The sequence below is a fragment of the Prinia subflava genome, chromosome 1 (genome assembly GCF_021018805.1).
Source record: "Prinia subflava isolate CZ2003 ecotype Zambia chromosome 1, Cam_Psub_1.2, whole genome shotgun sequence".
NCBI lineage: Eukaryota > Metazoa > Chordata > Aves > Passeriformes > Cisticolidae > Prinia > Prinia subflava.
In genome coordinates, this window is record NC_086247.1 from 111,819,527 (window position 1) to 111,834,960 (window position 15,434).

General features: G+C 38.3%; 1 protein-coding gene across 3 annotated transcripts in view; it reads right to left on the reverse strand.

Annotated features, from left to right (window-relative positions):
- The window catches only part of ANO10 (anoctamin 10), a 121,093-nt gene that overhangs the window by 105,516 nt on the left and 143 nt on the right, over positions 1-15,434 (reverse strand). For 2 of the 3 annotated variants that reach the window (XM_063408485.1, XM_063408465.1), the window contains exons 2-9: positions 12,063-12,236; positions 10,855-11,037; positions 9,305-9,439; positions 7,680-7,799; positions 5,208-5,777; positions 2,810-2,865; positions 1,274-1,348; positions 150-332 (exon numbers count right to left, since the gene is read on the reverse strand). In XM_063408485.1, coding sequence (XP_063264555.1) covers positions 150-332; positions 1,274-1,348; positions 2,810-2,865; positions 5,208-5,777; positions 7,680-7,799; positions 9,305-9,439; positions 10,855-11,037; positions 12,063-12,222 — 1,482 coding nt within the window. In that variant the 5' untranslated portion in view covers positions 12,223-12,236. Of the gene's footprint in view, positions 1-149; positions 333-1,273; positions 1,349-2,809; positions 2,866-5,207; positions 5,778-7,679; positions 7,800-9,304; positions 9,440-10,854; positions 11,038-12,062; positions 12,237-15,179; positions 15,300-15,434 lie in introns of those variants that run through there. The other variant, XM_063408476.1, reaches the window with a different exon arrangement.

Consider the following 15,434-nt stretch of genomic DNA (forward strand, 5'->3'; position numbering starts at 1 on the left):
AGCTGCATAAACAGCTTCCAGCAAAGCTGATAATGCTGGGAATAAGTTGCCACACCAGAAAGCCAAAAATATTCTTGTTTGACTTGGCTGATGCCTCTGTCAACTACAGCCCAGAAAAGTTTTAACTCTTTTACAGCACTGCAACGTACCAAATAGGTTCCCATTTCTTTCTCCATGTTGACCTGTTCAGCTAATGACAGGTCCATATCAGTTTTCTTGGAACACGTGCGTTTCTTCATCCTCCTGTTGTATCTCTTCTGGAGCCAATAGGGAAACAGGGATTCTGCAAATTGGTTGAGGATCTGCGAAGTTATCAGCAAAGTGGCCAAGCTCTTCAGTAAAAAAAAAAGAAATAAAGAATAATACAACTGTGGTGAACTTATGATCATTTGCAATTCTGTGAGCTAGAGTAACACTATAAATTACTATACTATGAAAAAAGGCCAGCCTAACAAACCTAGCATATGAAATGTGTACATGATCTAGTTCCCATCCTTTGCTGTGTGCTGAAAAGGACAATTAGGAGTTAGTAGTCTAAATATTTTGTGTATCTGAATGTATCTTGGAAACAGTACACCAAGTACAATGAACAGTAATGCATATTTAATATATGCCATTTAAAACCCCGACCTGTTTTCTATGCTTTTTATTTCTTGATTTTACCCGAAAGCAGAAGAAATGTCACAAATGTTATGTCAGGTATAGGTATGTCAAGTGTTTTGCTACAGATCACTTCAGAGTAACAGAGGTCTTGAGCTAAAGTTCTTGTTGTACTGCTCATTATGTTTAGAATGAAAGTATTTTCCTTATACCAAATTTTCATGCATTTGAGTGTGAAAGTTGATTTAAAATACCAACTACAACTACTTATTTTTGCTTTTATTTATTCTCAGATCCTCACTGTAGTTGAACTTAATCTCAACCCTATCCTCAAGAGTCTCTCATTAAGAACACTACAGAGAAGAACATTTTCTAACATAAAAGGAAATAAAGAGGAAATTAAAATTTCCCAATCTCATCTGTGTGAGAGAATAATCAAATTTATTTGAAAACAGTTCCTCATTTATACAGAGAGAAAGAATTACTCTACTCTGTTCTGATTCTGCAATAATGGTAGGGGAACTGAAACATGGAAGATGGATTTCTAAGAAAATATAGGTGAAACATATTAATTGACAAGTTTATGTTTTAGAATTAACTACTGAAGTCTGTTTCAATCAATTCTTTATTCTCCTAGATCCATCAACATTCTTAAGATGTTCTTGGAACTCACCTGCCTCAAAAGCTTCATATCAAACAACACAAAGGCAATGTAGAAAAGAGATGCAAAACAATTTAGGAAGTTGAACTGCAAATAAAAATATTTGGTTTTAGTACTGGAGCAAAAGTTCAGATGCAGAATATCATTTAACTTAACAGCTGCCTTGACTAAATGGCTTCCATGAAGATTTAAACTGTCCATCAAAGTTTTCTTTACCATTTTTAATCCTTATGTCAGAAAACACATTTTCAATATTTGTCTTACTCAGTCTTTCACTTAACAAGCTTTATGCCTTCCTAAAACTAAGTATACAAAGAGAGCTACAACTGAATTATGAAATGTCAACATTAAAAATACATCACCTTCTACCTAACTTTCATTTTTTGGCAATTTCTCCAAATAACATTAGAAAAGGGATTAGATCAATAAATTGATCTTCATTTAGAGTAGTGACTTTTTTTGAAGTAATACTTTGTCAAATACACGCATTGGGTGCTATGACTCTCAATCTCTCTCAATCTTTAAAAATGTTCCTTTATATCTGTTAGTTGCAGTTTATGTTTAAACACTTCAAAAGGTTTTATGGCCAAGAGAAATACTCCCTACTTCTAAAATAAGACATAATCACAGTATTTAATCAAACTCTGAAGATTCCTACTTGCTGTAAGTGCTGCAGCTCCTGTTTTGGAGCTCTTGACCAACACAGATAATATTGGGAGTGCCAAGAGCCATTCACAGACTGAGAATTAAAAGTGGGGGAAACTTAACACATGACATTTTATGATTTTTAAAATCATTTTGTATAAATACCCCACAGGTAAAAAGAAACGATTCTAAGTTTTTTGAGAAAGGCTAAAGGAGGAGATAAAGCTATTAAGTGATATCTACAGGAGTTTTAGCTCTAGAGGTTACTAGTAACACATGGTAACATGGAGATTTAACCCAAAAAAAACCCAAAAAAAACCAAACCTCAAATAAACATACACACACATACAAAAAACAGGGTGAAGGAAATAAAGAAGAAACTCTCAGGGAATTGAGGAAATAAAAAAGGAAGAAACTTAAATGATCTTTTCAAAAGGAAACAAGAAGATAAATGAAATAGATCCACATATGCTATGAACTACACAGGAGTAGACTGACAGATATTTTCAGGTTCCTCAGACTGGTTACCTGAATATTAGTGCAGGTGGAATACATGAACTTTTCAAAACATAGTTTACCATAAAATCATGCAAAAACTGATGGGAATAGTTCTCAGTTGAAGAGAGGACCACACCAATTAATAGAAATTTATATACAGCATCCTAATGAAAGAACAATTCGATACAAATAAAAAGCCAGCTCTGCACTATAAAAGAGGCATCTGAAATAGTCTAGCAGTTACTGGAACCTTAACAGAAATCTTATTTACTCTGATGTTTCTGCTACTATTTGGCCTTGAGCAAAACTGTAGGTCACTGTGGTAATGCCAGGAAAGCACTAATAAAACACAGCACAAGCTGTTTTTTAAAATCATCTTAAAAGCTGCTTATATGACATACTTACCACTAAAACCTTCAGAATTAAATGATTCTGATATGAAGATTCCAGCCTGTGATTTTCTAAAACACCAAAAAAAAATTAATTAGTAAACAGCAGAAGCACCTACCATGTACTACACATTACTCTCCAAAGAGTGAACAGACACTTCTAACTCCACATGAAAATTACTTATCTAATAGTTTATATTATTCTAGCATTTCATGGTAGAAAGAATTTATACTGTACCAATACCTCACTTAATCTATGAAGCTAATCTGATCCACAGTACTATCATACATATTTTTGACTACAACTCATATATATTTTCTACTACAAAAGTTTCCTCTTTTATATATTTCTTATTCTGAAGAGCTATTTTATACAAGAAAAAACATCCACCACTCTTAAGATTTAACAAAATGTGTCTAGTTATTGATTGCTCTTTGGCTGAAAACTAATGCAAGAGTAATAGGAATATATAATGAAAAATAAAAATAGCAAATTTGATTCAAAACCAGTAAATGCTTACAGAAATATTCCCATCTCTCTCCAAGGAATTTAGGTCAGACCCTACACTCTAAAGCAAGACTAGAGTATGGGAAGTTCAACAGATGTATTACTCATTCTAAATTGAGATTTTCAGTTCATTTAAGATAAACTGTCAGAACTTGATATTTCAGGAAGGCTGATTTACTCGAGGGGAGAAAAGGGAAGTGGATGGGAGATTTTCAATTTCTTTCTGGTGTTTTGTTAGATTGTACCTTTAAAGCCCTGGGTAAGCAGTAATTAGGAAGGCAGCACATCAGCATGTGTTGTGTCAACAAGGCTGAAAGGAGACACCATCACCTACAGACCTTGCTCAGGACAAAACAGCAGAGCTCTACTCCGACAGGAGCATCAAGTTATGTGAAAATGCACTCAAGGGACTGCAATTTTTACTTTTACCTTTCGCAACACAACCAGCTTTCATGATAAATGGGTGCAAGAGGGGTGCTTAAAATACGCCAGATTGTTTCCCATGCTTTGTCACTTCAGCTTTTGAAGTCAGATATTATCTGAAAATATGCCAGGTGGGAGATAAGATGGGACAGCCAGATGAGCCTTTCAGCCTATTCAGAGCATGACAGCAGAAACACATGGAATAGCACAGAAAAGGCACAAGCTGTCAGTGTAGTAGGTTACATAAATACTGCCTCTGCTGAATATGAAACATCAGCTTAAATCCAAAAAAGCCTGGATAGAAAACAAATTTAACTTGTCTGTTAAAGACATTTTAGTCTATTAGAGCAACATAACTGGGTATTTCACAGAAATGCCTTTTCTTGCAGTATACTAAAAACAATGAAACAAAGCAATCAACTGAGCCCTAGATATAAATTTAAAAATTATTTAAACAAAAACCTTGAACAGTCATAAACAAAGAAATTGCTTGCTTTTGCTATCAGGGATGTCTGGTTGAATTTGCTGAGCAAATCATTTTGGCAAGCATCACCAACCCCCACTTCAACACCTCTTTTTATTCTGTCTGCTGCATCAATCTCCCTTTTGTTTTATTTTTCTTCTGTCAGTTTTCTGGGTCACCAGCTTTAGTAATCTGGATTCTGTCCTGCAAATCAATGCCATATGGAGCTTCATGAAGCAGTTAATTCTCCATTAGCTTAATCTATTAACTTTGTCTGAAAGTGACTTCACATGTCTGTAAAAGTGCTAAAATTCAAAATGAACACCCCAGCATTTCACTGTCCTTATGTTAGGTTACAAAACACAAGGCCCAATCTGTTAAATAAATCACACACATAAGAGGGGAAAAAAAAGGTAATCTATTATAACATTCCTCCTCTTCTGAGAGTGCCCAGAGAAACACATTTTGATTGGGATGTGGAATCCCAGTCTTTATTATATATGCAGCATACATAAACACTCTTGTGACATTTAGAGTCACTATCTCAGTGCCTCTGCCCTCTGCACTGATATGCAGTAGACTAAAGCACAGTAAGCAAACCCAGCCTGTGGGTGCAACTTGCCAGGACAATCCTTCCTGCCATCCATGCACCTCTGAGCTCTTCTCCTCATGCTCTCCCCCAAACCCTTTTGCCAGCACGATGGCTGAGACAGCCAGACAAAGAGCTGCATCAGGGAGGGAAACTTTTGCACCAAAGGCAGAGAGGCTGAGGAGGAAGGCAGGATCACCCCTTCTAATGGGGTGTCAGACTCAGACCAAATATGGAGCTGCAATCCCAGAAAACTCAAAATATAAGAAGTTAAAATGGCCATCTCTTTTACCCCACAGCAAGAACCTACTTTGAGAAATCTCTTTAGCATTCAGGTGAACAAGAGCTCACAGTAATATATTCACCAAAGAAGCAAATTCTACGTATGTAGGAGTCTAACTTGAAAGAAGAAAAACAAACAACTTTCTTACCCCACGATGTTAAGAATTCAGCAGCATATCGATAGATACGGTTCATAATTTCAATCACAACGGCATAGATGATACTGGGCACGTACAGCATCAAGCTGCTGAAGTTAGACTCATTCTCCTTGTGGTAATCCAGAGCCCACTGCTCCAAGTCAAAGTAAATCATCATCACGTACAGTGAGAAGTAGAGGCAAAGGCACACAAATGGTAAGGACACCAGGTAGATCCGTAACTGTCTCTTAATACTTGAGTACACTGGCTCCTCCCTGCCAGTGACAGGATTGATCCCCAGCACCCCGTGGAAGCCTGGCCTTGGTTCTTCAAACTGCCGTTTCATCAGCAGCGTGCCCCAGCGGTACGTCAGGATGGCGCAGATCCGCTTCCAAACCTCCAGGATCACCGTGGACCACAGCAGATTGAAGGTGGCAAACATCACGTACTTGTCGTAGTCCTCCCACGCAAACACGTAATAAGGGATCCCAATGACAGCCATTGGAATCAAAGCAAATGTGAAGTATTCTAAGAAGCCAAAGTAGAGAGCAATGGTTTCACCAAAGTAGCAGCGTATGTCATCTGCAGAAAGAAATGAATCAATTAAGACTACACTTAAAGATGTTAGTACAATATCAAACGTGACCTTACATTAACTTACAACTTCCCCTTGGCCAGAACCTTTTTCTTCTAAATAACACAGTGAGTATTGTTGCTTTCTCTTTCTTCCTTCACTTTTACTACAAAAAGTCAAATGATTATCTGAATTATTTTTTATGTTACATATATACCCACATAAACACACCATTCAGATGGCAAGAAAGTCAAACAGACATCCAGATAAAGGGGGGAAAAAAAAAAAACCCAACCAAAGAGAAAATACTATCGTTCTTGAAAACAGAATTGATCAATGAATGGCATGGAAGACATTTGATGTAATAAAAAACAAACTTCAACACACAGCTTCTGAAAATTCCCACTGGCATATGTACTCCTGGGAAACAAATTTGTTTCAGCTTGCTCAGAGAAAAAGGGTTAGTTGTACTAACCCTCAAGGAACTAAAGGAATAGATGGACAGGTGCATCATAATCTTAAATCTTAAACACATCAGATAAGAGTACTCAGGTTGAGATTCTCTTTTCAGCAAACAACTGATACATTAAATACTTGCTGTACTCACTAAGTTTGTCTGCTCAGGTGCTACAGATACTTAAATGTGCACTAGTAATGGGTATATCTCATGACAGATGTATTACCTCCAAGAAGATATATCACTTATCTTACTAATAAAAAAATACAGGATTATTACTCAAATAATCTAGAAGTAATTAGATACAGAAATGCCTATCAAACAGCTAAGAATGCTGAAATCTCTTTTCTTGGCCTGCTTGGATGACCAAATTGCTTTTATGTCACTGTTTTGTATCTACCAGATTAAAAAAGAGCCATAGAAGCATGACCTCAGAATTGACTCTGTAAATACACTACCACAAAAAAACCTCACATGCAATACCAGAATATTCTTATGGCTTACAAAGCACTACAGCAGAAGTTCACAATTGTCAACTAGATAAAAGTCTCTGAAAGCAAGAAGGAAAGGTAAACAGACAGAAGGATCAGCACTCCAACATCCCCGTCAATCAAAAATTCATCAACAAATACATTCAAGTGTAGGTCATTAGCATCATTTCACACTCCAACATGAAAGACATCCTTAAATTAGTACATACTTAACAGGCTCCTGGGACTTACTTCAAAATTTTGTATTGATTCCGTGTCAGTCAAAAAACCCCGCCCCTTTCTCACATAAAAAAAAGACCAGCACACAATAAGGCTCCTAACACAATACTCTGGAGGCAGGCATTATCGAGACAGATCTTTAACTTCCTGCAGCTCAGGAAAGAACCTCAGGCAACTGCAAGACCCAGAAATTTATAATCAGGCAAGCTCCCAAATGCTTATTTTCTTATTTTTCAATAAAGTTTACAGGTTTAGAGTTTAAAACTTAACTTTCCATATTGCCAGACTAAAAATTATATTTGTTTTAAGACTATTTAGTGTCTAAAACACATTTAAGTGACACTGGTATCCAACAACATACAGTCTTCATTCAGGCAATGAATTTAAAACAAACAGTTGTAAATACACTTTTGACACACCTACAATATAAAAAAGCTTTGGGAGTTCCAGACACATGGGAGCTTGTAAAGAGCCAGTTTGAAAAAACAGTCTGGACTTGTGCCATTGCTGCTTTACTGATGGGTGGGGAGGATTTGTGACATGCAGACTGCAGTTACACGGAAACTCACAGACACTGAACCTGCAGACTCTGGAACCACCAATTTGGCAAGTCTAGAACCATTTCAGCAGCTCACACAGGAAACACTGAAAGAGGAAAAACCTGTCCAAACGATAAAAGTGCAGTAGTCTAATTTCAGGACTCCTGAAACTGCATGACAACAACGCAAAGGCTGCTCACATACCTAAAGGTTGATAACCGACTTTCACTCGGCCATACCAGCTGTGACTAAGCTTTTTCAACTCTTCTCTGTCATGCAGCGGAAAAATCTGAACAAGAATACCACTGGTCAATAATCTTCTCACTAGAAAAGAAAAAAATAAATACCTAGCACTCCTTCAAAGGACAGTGAAGTTGACATAAGTAAACAGGTTATGTTGTGTACTTCGCAAACCTAAAGTTTTTTTGAAATAGATCTAGCACTCAAATCCTAAAAAATTGTCTCATGTTAATTAAAAAAATATAGAGAGCAGTTATACCTATTCCTGCAAATACTGTGCTATCCACTGGAAGATAAAGAGCAACCTTCATACATATAATAACTACTCCACAGCTTTGCAGTATGACCAGATGCAGCTTCAGTTGCAAAAAATGCTACAGGTCAGGACTGAAATGCCACACGTAGCACTGTGGGGATAGCCACAGAGTCATCACTGTAATAATTATGGGAAAGATACTAAAAAAACCCTTTAAATTATCAGTTTATACTAATTCATAAATTACATCACTTCTTCATTGCACACAAGCTACATATTGCACAATTTGTATTTAGCTTTGTTATGGAAAGCAATACTACATGTGTGGATAAACAGTTAAGAAACTGCTCTAAAGTTACAAGCATAGAAAAAAGAACTGTCTCCAGGGAGGCAGTAGAAGTGTTACAGTATTTTTCTATCTCCTATCATCATCAGCTTGACAAAACTAGAAAAATACCTTGGCTATATAAAAAATTATGAATGTAAACTCATCTGACATCAACATTTATTTATATTTTTTGAACCACTAATATGCACAGATCTCCTTCTGTGATGATCAACACTAATGAATAGAGATGTTGTTAATAAAAGAAGATACAATTATTAAGATACATTCTCTTAAGAATCTGTAGCATCTCTGCCAACAAACTACTTTCAGCTACCATAAAAATAGCACCAGCTCTCATTGCTTCTTTCTGCTATGAAAAGGAAAAGCACTTGAAGCAAAGAGGAAGATCAGTGAAACCAAATAAATGACACAAAACTTCCTTCCCATTATGAATTTTTTCATTCTGGAGCACTGGTACTCATTCCAGTATTCTTACACAGAGAGAATCCAAGTATATAATCATGTCACTTAAATAATAAATACTTTTGGTACCTAAAAATTAAAAATAATGGATAACATCAACACGTGCAAAAACTACCCAGCTGAAGAGAACGTAATGCCAGAGCCTCAGCCTCACTGAACAACTCGGGATGGAAGGCCCTCTGGAAGTAATCTGCTCCACCTTCCTGCTCAAGGTAGGTGTGGCTTAAATTGGGCTGCTTTAGAAGTCTCCCAGGACAGTTACCAACAATCCCTTTAAATCCCTGATCAAATGTTTGATTACCCTGCTGAGAAAAATACTTCCTTGATACCTATTCAGAATTTCTCTTGTTGTATTGTACATCCATTGCCTTTTGTCCTATTACTGAAGCAATGAAAAAACAAAGTTGATTAAAAGTAGTGGAACTTGAAGGATTTCTCTTCACTACAGCAATTTTTTTTTTCACCATGAACACTATCCTACATCAACACAGTGAGTTAGAGGTAACAAACTACATTACTTACCAATTGATTTTCCTGGGTACAGCTTTGCCTGAGGATATCCCGGGATCATTTTTTCATTTTTGGCTCTCAGATTTTCAAGTTCATGTTTGATGATGTACTGACATTCTGCCATTGTAAGGAAATCATGATTGTCATCTAAATAAAAAGGAAGGTTACATGAAATGGTGCAGCACAGGAATACAACCTTGGCAGCAAACAACTATAAAAAATTATCAGAATCAGGAAAAAAAAATTACAGCAACAACCTTATGTCAAACCCATCAAGTTATCATCATGGAAACAAGAGTCAGATTTCCTTGAGATAAAAACAATTTTCTTCCCCCCTCAGGAATAAGAAACTACAGGGATCGCTCTAAACACATTCAGAAGCTAAAATATCAACAAAACTCTAATACAAAGAATAACAGTATAGTATTAGTTTAACTGGGCAACCAGAAATACTATCAAGACAACATAGACTGCAGGGTTGCTTTGCTAGGTGACAATTCTCTTATTACACCTGGACAAACCTAGAATTACATTTGTGTTTTTAAAAAGAAAAAAAAACAGGAGATACAGCCAAAAATATGTTTACAGCAGTTGGAAATCCAGCTAATCCTAGAGATTCTGTTAGCAGTGGAATTTGTGTCCAATTTGCATTCATAATGTAAAGGCATGAAATTGAAGTGGCACTTTCACAGCTGACATCTCTTCTGATAGTTTCCTAATTTCAGGAAAGCAAGGTTACAAAAGTAAAGACACTGCAACAGCTGTTGCACAGCAGTGGTGTTGAGCAAAACTGCCACCGAACAACCAAACTTAAAAATTGTTTCAGACAGACCCAAGAACCTTTATACTGAAAATATGGTGAAAGGCATCACTCAAACGGGCACATTAGAAGTATTGGCAAGACTAAGCTGAACTCCGATATTTACCTGCAGAGCAAAAAATGAGTTCTGCCACCGCAGGGACGTTAAATACCTTACAAACAGCACATTTAAAAGGAAATGTTCCTATGTTGGCACCCCCACAAAATAAAAGAGGAAAAGCAACAAGTCCACTAATCATGCCCAAATCCCACTGAATGCGTCTGTAGTATTAATTATTGTTTGTTTGATGTGTACATGTAATGGAGAAAAATGTTTCTATTTTTTCCACCTAATTTTAAGACAATAAGCCTCAAAACTGGCTCACAGAAATTAAATTGCTACATTAATTCATAACATGGGTTGGTAATCATAAAATCGTGTTTATCAACTCTTTTTCTTGTCTTATTTGCCAAGAAAATCTTTCATACAAGTAAGAGACTATTTGGAGCATAGGAAAGCATGAAGGAAAAGACAAATAAAAAATTAAAGCCATGTGAAAGAAACCAAAATTCATTATAGGACCTGAATTTCCATAGTTAAAAACACGTATTTTTTTCATGGCTTGGTCTTCGATTTGCTGTTCACAGTTACCATTCCAAGGAATCAAAAGATTCCTTGTAAAAGATTTAGCAGCATAATTGCTTATAATCTTTAGTCACCACTTTGCAATGACAAAGATTCTTACATTCCTAAATTGCTTACCTGCAAAATGTTTGAAAGTTTTTCTGCTGCTGTATGTAAAAGCTCTCATTGAGTTATCACTGCATTCCTTCACCAAACCTACAGTTTCAGCTCCCAGCAAAAGCCTTAAGTGGGAAGCTCCAACTAGATAAATATTTTCAACTCCATTTTCCGTAACCAGTGGTTTAATCAGTAGTTGTGCACCTTTAGAGTAAAGAGGGGCAAAATAAGCAAGAAAATACATTAAAATTACATCTAAAAGCCCTAGCATTTTAGCATCCAATATATTGGCCCTAGCTAAGAGGAATGCAGAAAATGTCTCTTTTTAAGGGCACAAAGAGTCAAGGTTTCAACAGCATTTGACACAGGATGTTCAGAATCTTGCAGGGTCTCCCCCTGATTCAGCCCTGTTTCTGTTGAAGCACTCTCAACAATGAACTGCAACAATGGGGACTGTTCGGATCTATTCCCCTAAGTTTCACATCATAAAAGCAAGAAGTGCCTCTGCTAACAGACGCAATGGTTTTAAGTAGACTAAATTTTTGAAGCAGAAACATCCCTAACTTTTCTAACAGAGACCTGAAAGCAAGTTTGTAGTCACAAATACATCAGCCACAGAAATATTACTGACACAACAGCCAAAAATAATTTTGATTTTGTTGAAAAAAGTTTAAATAAAAAGTCCAAGGAATTACAAATTAATTAGCCTAACTTCAATTCCCAGAAGCATACCAAAATGAGTAATGAAATATTGTCTTTGTAAGACCCTACATGCTAACAAAAAATAAAAATAAAATCCAACGTGAAGTTATCAAGATTAAATTGCTTTCTGCTAACTTAATTTTGTTCTACAACATGGTACAAAGGCTTATGGACAGGATGTGAGGAGTCTTCATTTAGGCAAGGCTTACCACATTTCTGTAAGCAACAGGAGAAACATGTCTAGACAACTACTATAAAAACTGACATCAAAACTACATTGACACATAAATTATCGGGGCTTCAGTGCAAAAAATGGAAGAAATCTAGAGTTCAACTGGCATTTGACCTTAAGCTAATGTTTAGATTAATAACAGGGTTAGGTGGGTTCAAACCCACAAAACTAAATGAGACTGGCAAACAATCGTTATACCACAAGTTCCCTGAAAAGTAATTTTCTGTGTGTCTTCATATTATGGTGACAGCCAATTTTATTTCAGAGTGATACTGAAGATACTGAAGATACTCACCTCCATTTGCCTTTTTGTCCACAATTCGCTCCGTGAGCCATTCTATGGTTTCTTCTTTGGTGCCTTTTGCAAGTTCAATTACTACCAGGGGCCTGAAGTTACACTCAACAGTATCCAAGAAAGACCAGCTTTCCACCATCTCTTTCTTTTTTTCCGCCATCTCTTGAGAGCTTGCTAAGTACAAAACCAAAATAGAATGCAAGTGCTAAAAAGTATTTGGTACAAATCTCAAAAACATAAAACTTTTCTGTAGTGAGTTACACAAGTCTGTGCTTATCAAAGGCATAGGTGTGCACTTTTATGCCCTTACTAGTACCTGGTTGAGTAACCTCTGCAGTTGTCAAGATGCTACTGATCTCCCATGGCATTTAAGTCCTTCTCTCTAGGCAAGAAAACTATTGTTGCTATGTATACAAAGCAGTAATGAGAGGAAAGCAAATAAATAAATTAAAACAAATCAATAAGGTGAAACTACCCTCAAAAACAACAGCCTGCAACTTACGACAGTCTATTTGTCAGCAAATGAAAACATTGACAGAAACAAACAGGTATTTAATAATCAATAAGCTTCTCATGGTATGAGTACGCAAACACATTCTGAGGAAGAACCTTCTCAGCTCATCTTGTGAAGCTTTAAGGATACCAAGGAAACTTACACCACCTTGGGTAGGTAAGACACCTATCATACTGGTAGGCAAATTAATCACAAAGCACTTAAATGACCTTTTGAAACCTATAAACCAAGTGTTCTGTGACAAAGTCCAGCTGTAAAGCACTGACAGCACAACTTCATGTGTAAATAATCCAAATTACTTAAGCAGGCCTTTCTAGACTCACAGACCCATTTAGGCTGGAGAAGGCCTTCAACATTGAGTCCAACCATTAATGCACAACTTCCAAGTCCACCACTAAACAGTGTCCCCAAGAGTCACATCTACAGAGCTTTTAAATACCTTCAGGGATGGTGACTCAACCATTTCCCTGGGCAGCCTGTTTCAATGCCTAGCAACCCTTTCCATGACGAAATTTTTCACAGAATCTTAAGGGCACAACTTGAAGCCATTTTTTGTCTTATCACTTGTTACTTGGCAGACCCCTACCTTGCAAAAACCTCTTTTCAGGTAGCTGCAGAGAGTGATAAGGTCTCCTCTCAGCCACCTTTTCTTCAGGCTGAACAACCTCAGGCACTTCTCTTTTGTCTTGTTAACAAATTTTATAGAAATTATTCTACAAAGATGATAGTATCATGCTTCATAAAGCAACTTAGAGATGTTGATAGAAAACCATACACCTGGTAACTAACCTACTCCATTAAAAATAAAGGGAAAAAACTCAAACAAAAAAACCTATGACAGATTTAATTTACTAAATTTAAAAGTGAGAAGAAGGTTTGGTGATTTTGGTTTGGTTGGGGTTTTTTTGGTGGTTGTTTTTTTTGTTTGTTTGTGGTTTTTTGGGGTTTTTTTTTTGGTTTTTTCTTTGTTGTTGTTGTTGTTTGGGGTTTTTTGTTGGGGTTTTTTTGCTATTAACTTGGCTGAAGAAGGGAATTTACCCACTGCCTTTAAGCAGTTTCCCCACTCCTGTTAAAATACTTAATTTCTAAGGAAGTTGCTCTAAGGATGCAGTTCAGCTTTTATGACCATTATACTTCTGTGATTCCAGGACAAACCAGTCGGCAGTATTTAATATAAATTATCCTACAAAACACAGTGATACTGTAAACATATGGATATCATAATCAACAAGTCTATTCAACTTGTCAATTTCAACTTACAAAAAAAACCTTTCAAGCCAAATTTCAATGGGAGTTTTGGTTAGTTACACTTGCCTTTCCACAATTCTGCAACATAGAGATTTACAGCTCTGAACCCAAGCACTCATGTCTTTAAAAAAAAAATGCATTGGATTAATATTTTTTGAACTTTCAGATGTGTATCTGCACAAAGAGAATGAACCAGACAGAGAAAAATGTAATCAGGGATGAGGCACTGTAACTGAGCTTGTCAGTGACTAACTACACTGTCTTGGCAAGTCACTGCACCTAATGCATCACTATCCATAATCAGGGGTTTGCAGGGGTTTGCTAAAATTACACCTGACACATTGTGTATGCTGTCATTTCTAAAGAATTCAAAGAATGAACAGCACTAGATAATTACTAAATAATACCTACTGGTTAAGAATATCACTTTGCAGAACAGTTATCACCTGAAAACAGCCTTTTTAATAAAGTGTGCTACTCAGTGAACTTGGCTCCTATCATTTTTTCAGAATCATCCTCCCTGGCATGATGCCTGTGTAAGAATCATCACAGAATGGTTTGGAGGTAAAGATCACCTAGTTCCAATTCCCCTGCCATGGGTAGGAACACCTTCCACTAGACCAGGTTGCCCAAAACCCCATCCAGCCTGGCCTTGAACACTGCCAGGGATGGGGCACCCACAGCTTCTCTGGGCAACCTGTTCCAGTGCCTCACCACCTTCACAGTAAAGAATTTCTTCCTAATATCTAAGCCAAAACCAGTCTCTTCCAGTTTGTTATTTTCAGGCTTATTACTACTGAAAACTACAACAGAGCTGAAGCACTCTTCCAAACCGTGCCTGTGTGATTTCCAAATGGATTTTCCAACAGGTTGTCCAAAGCCCAGCATAGACCCTTATGGGAGGTAATTTGGGAGGTTATTTGGCCTCTTTCATCCTACACACCGTGTAACTAGTGACATACCCAGGAGCATAGGGAACAACCCAAAAAGGCCCTCACACCCCCTCGCTCCCGCGCTCACTGGATGGCTGGGGGGCAGTCACAATTAGGTAGGTTGCAAAAGACCTCTGGGACCACCGACTCCAACCCATGACCAAGGACCACCTTGTCAGCTCAGGGCAAAAGGAGCTGCAGCCCTTTTCCAGGGCGTGTCGGTGCACGGCGGGTCAGAGCAGGGCTCACGGCCCAGCCTCCGCCCGCTCGGCTGCCCCGGGAGCCGCCACGTCCGGGCAGTGCCCGCTCTAAGGCGGCTCCTTCCCGCTGCCAGGCTGCGCCTTGCTCTCCTTTTTTAGGAACCAAATACGGGGGAGGAGAGCAGCCCGGCCGGCCCCGCCGCCAGCCGGGCCAGTGACTCACTGCCTGCCCCCAGCCCGGCCGCGCTGCCGGCCGCCTCCACCCCGCGCCGCTGCCCCGCAGCCCAAGGCGGCCGCACGCCGCCAGCACCTCCCCGAGCGCTGCCGGGGCGGCGGGGGAAGCGCCGGGGGCGTCACGGCTGCCCAGGCTCGGCACTGGCTCCGCGCCGCGGCGGGGTGGGCGGGAAGGGCGGAGGCTCCTCCCCTGGCGGCGGCGCAGGCAGCGAGAGCCCCTTCCCGCTGAATCCCGGCCGCCCAC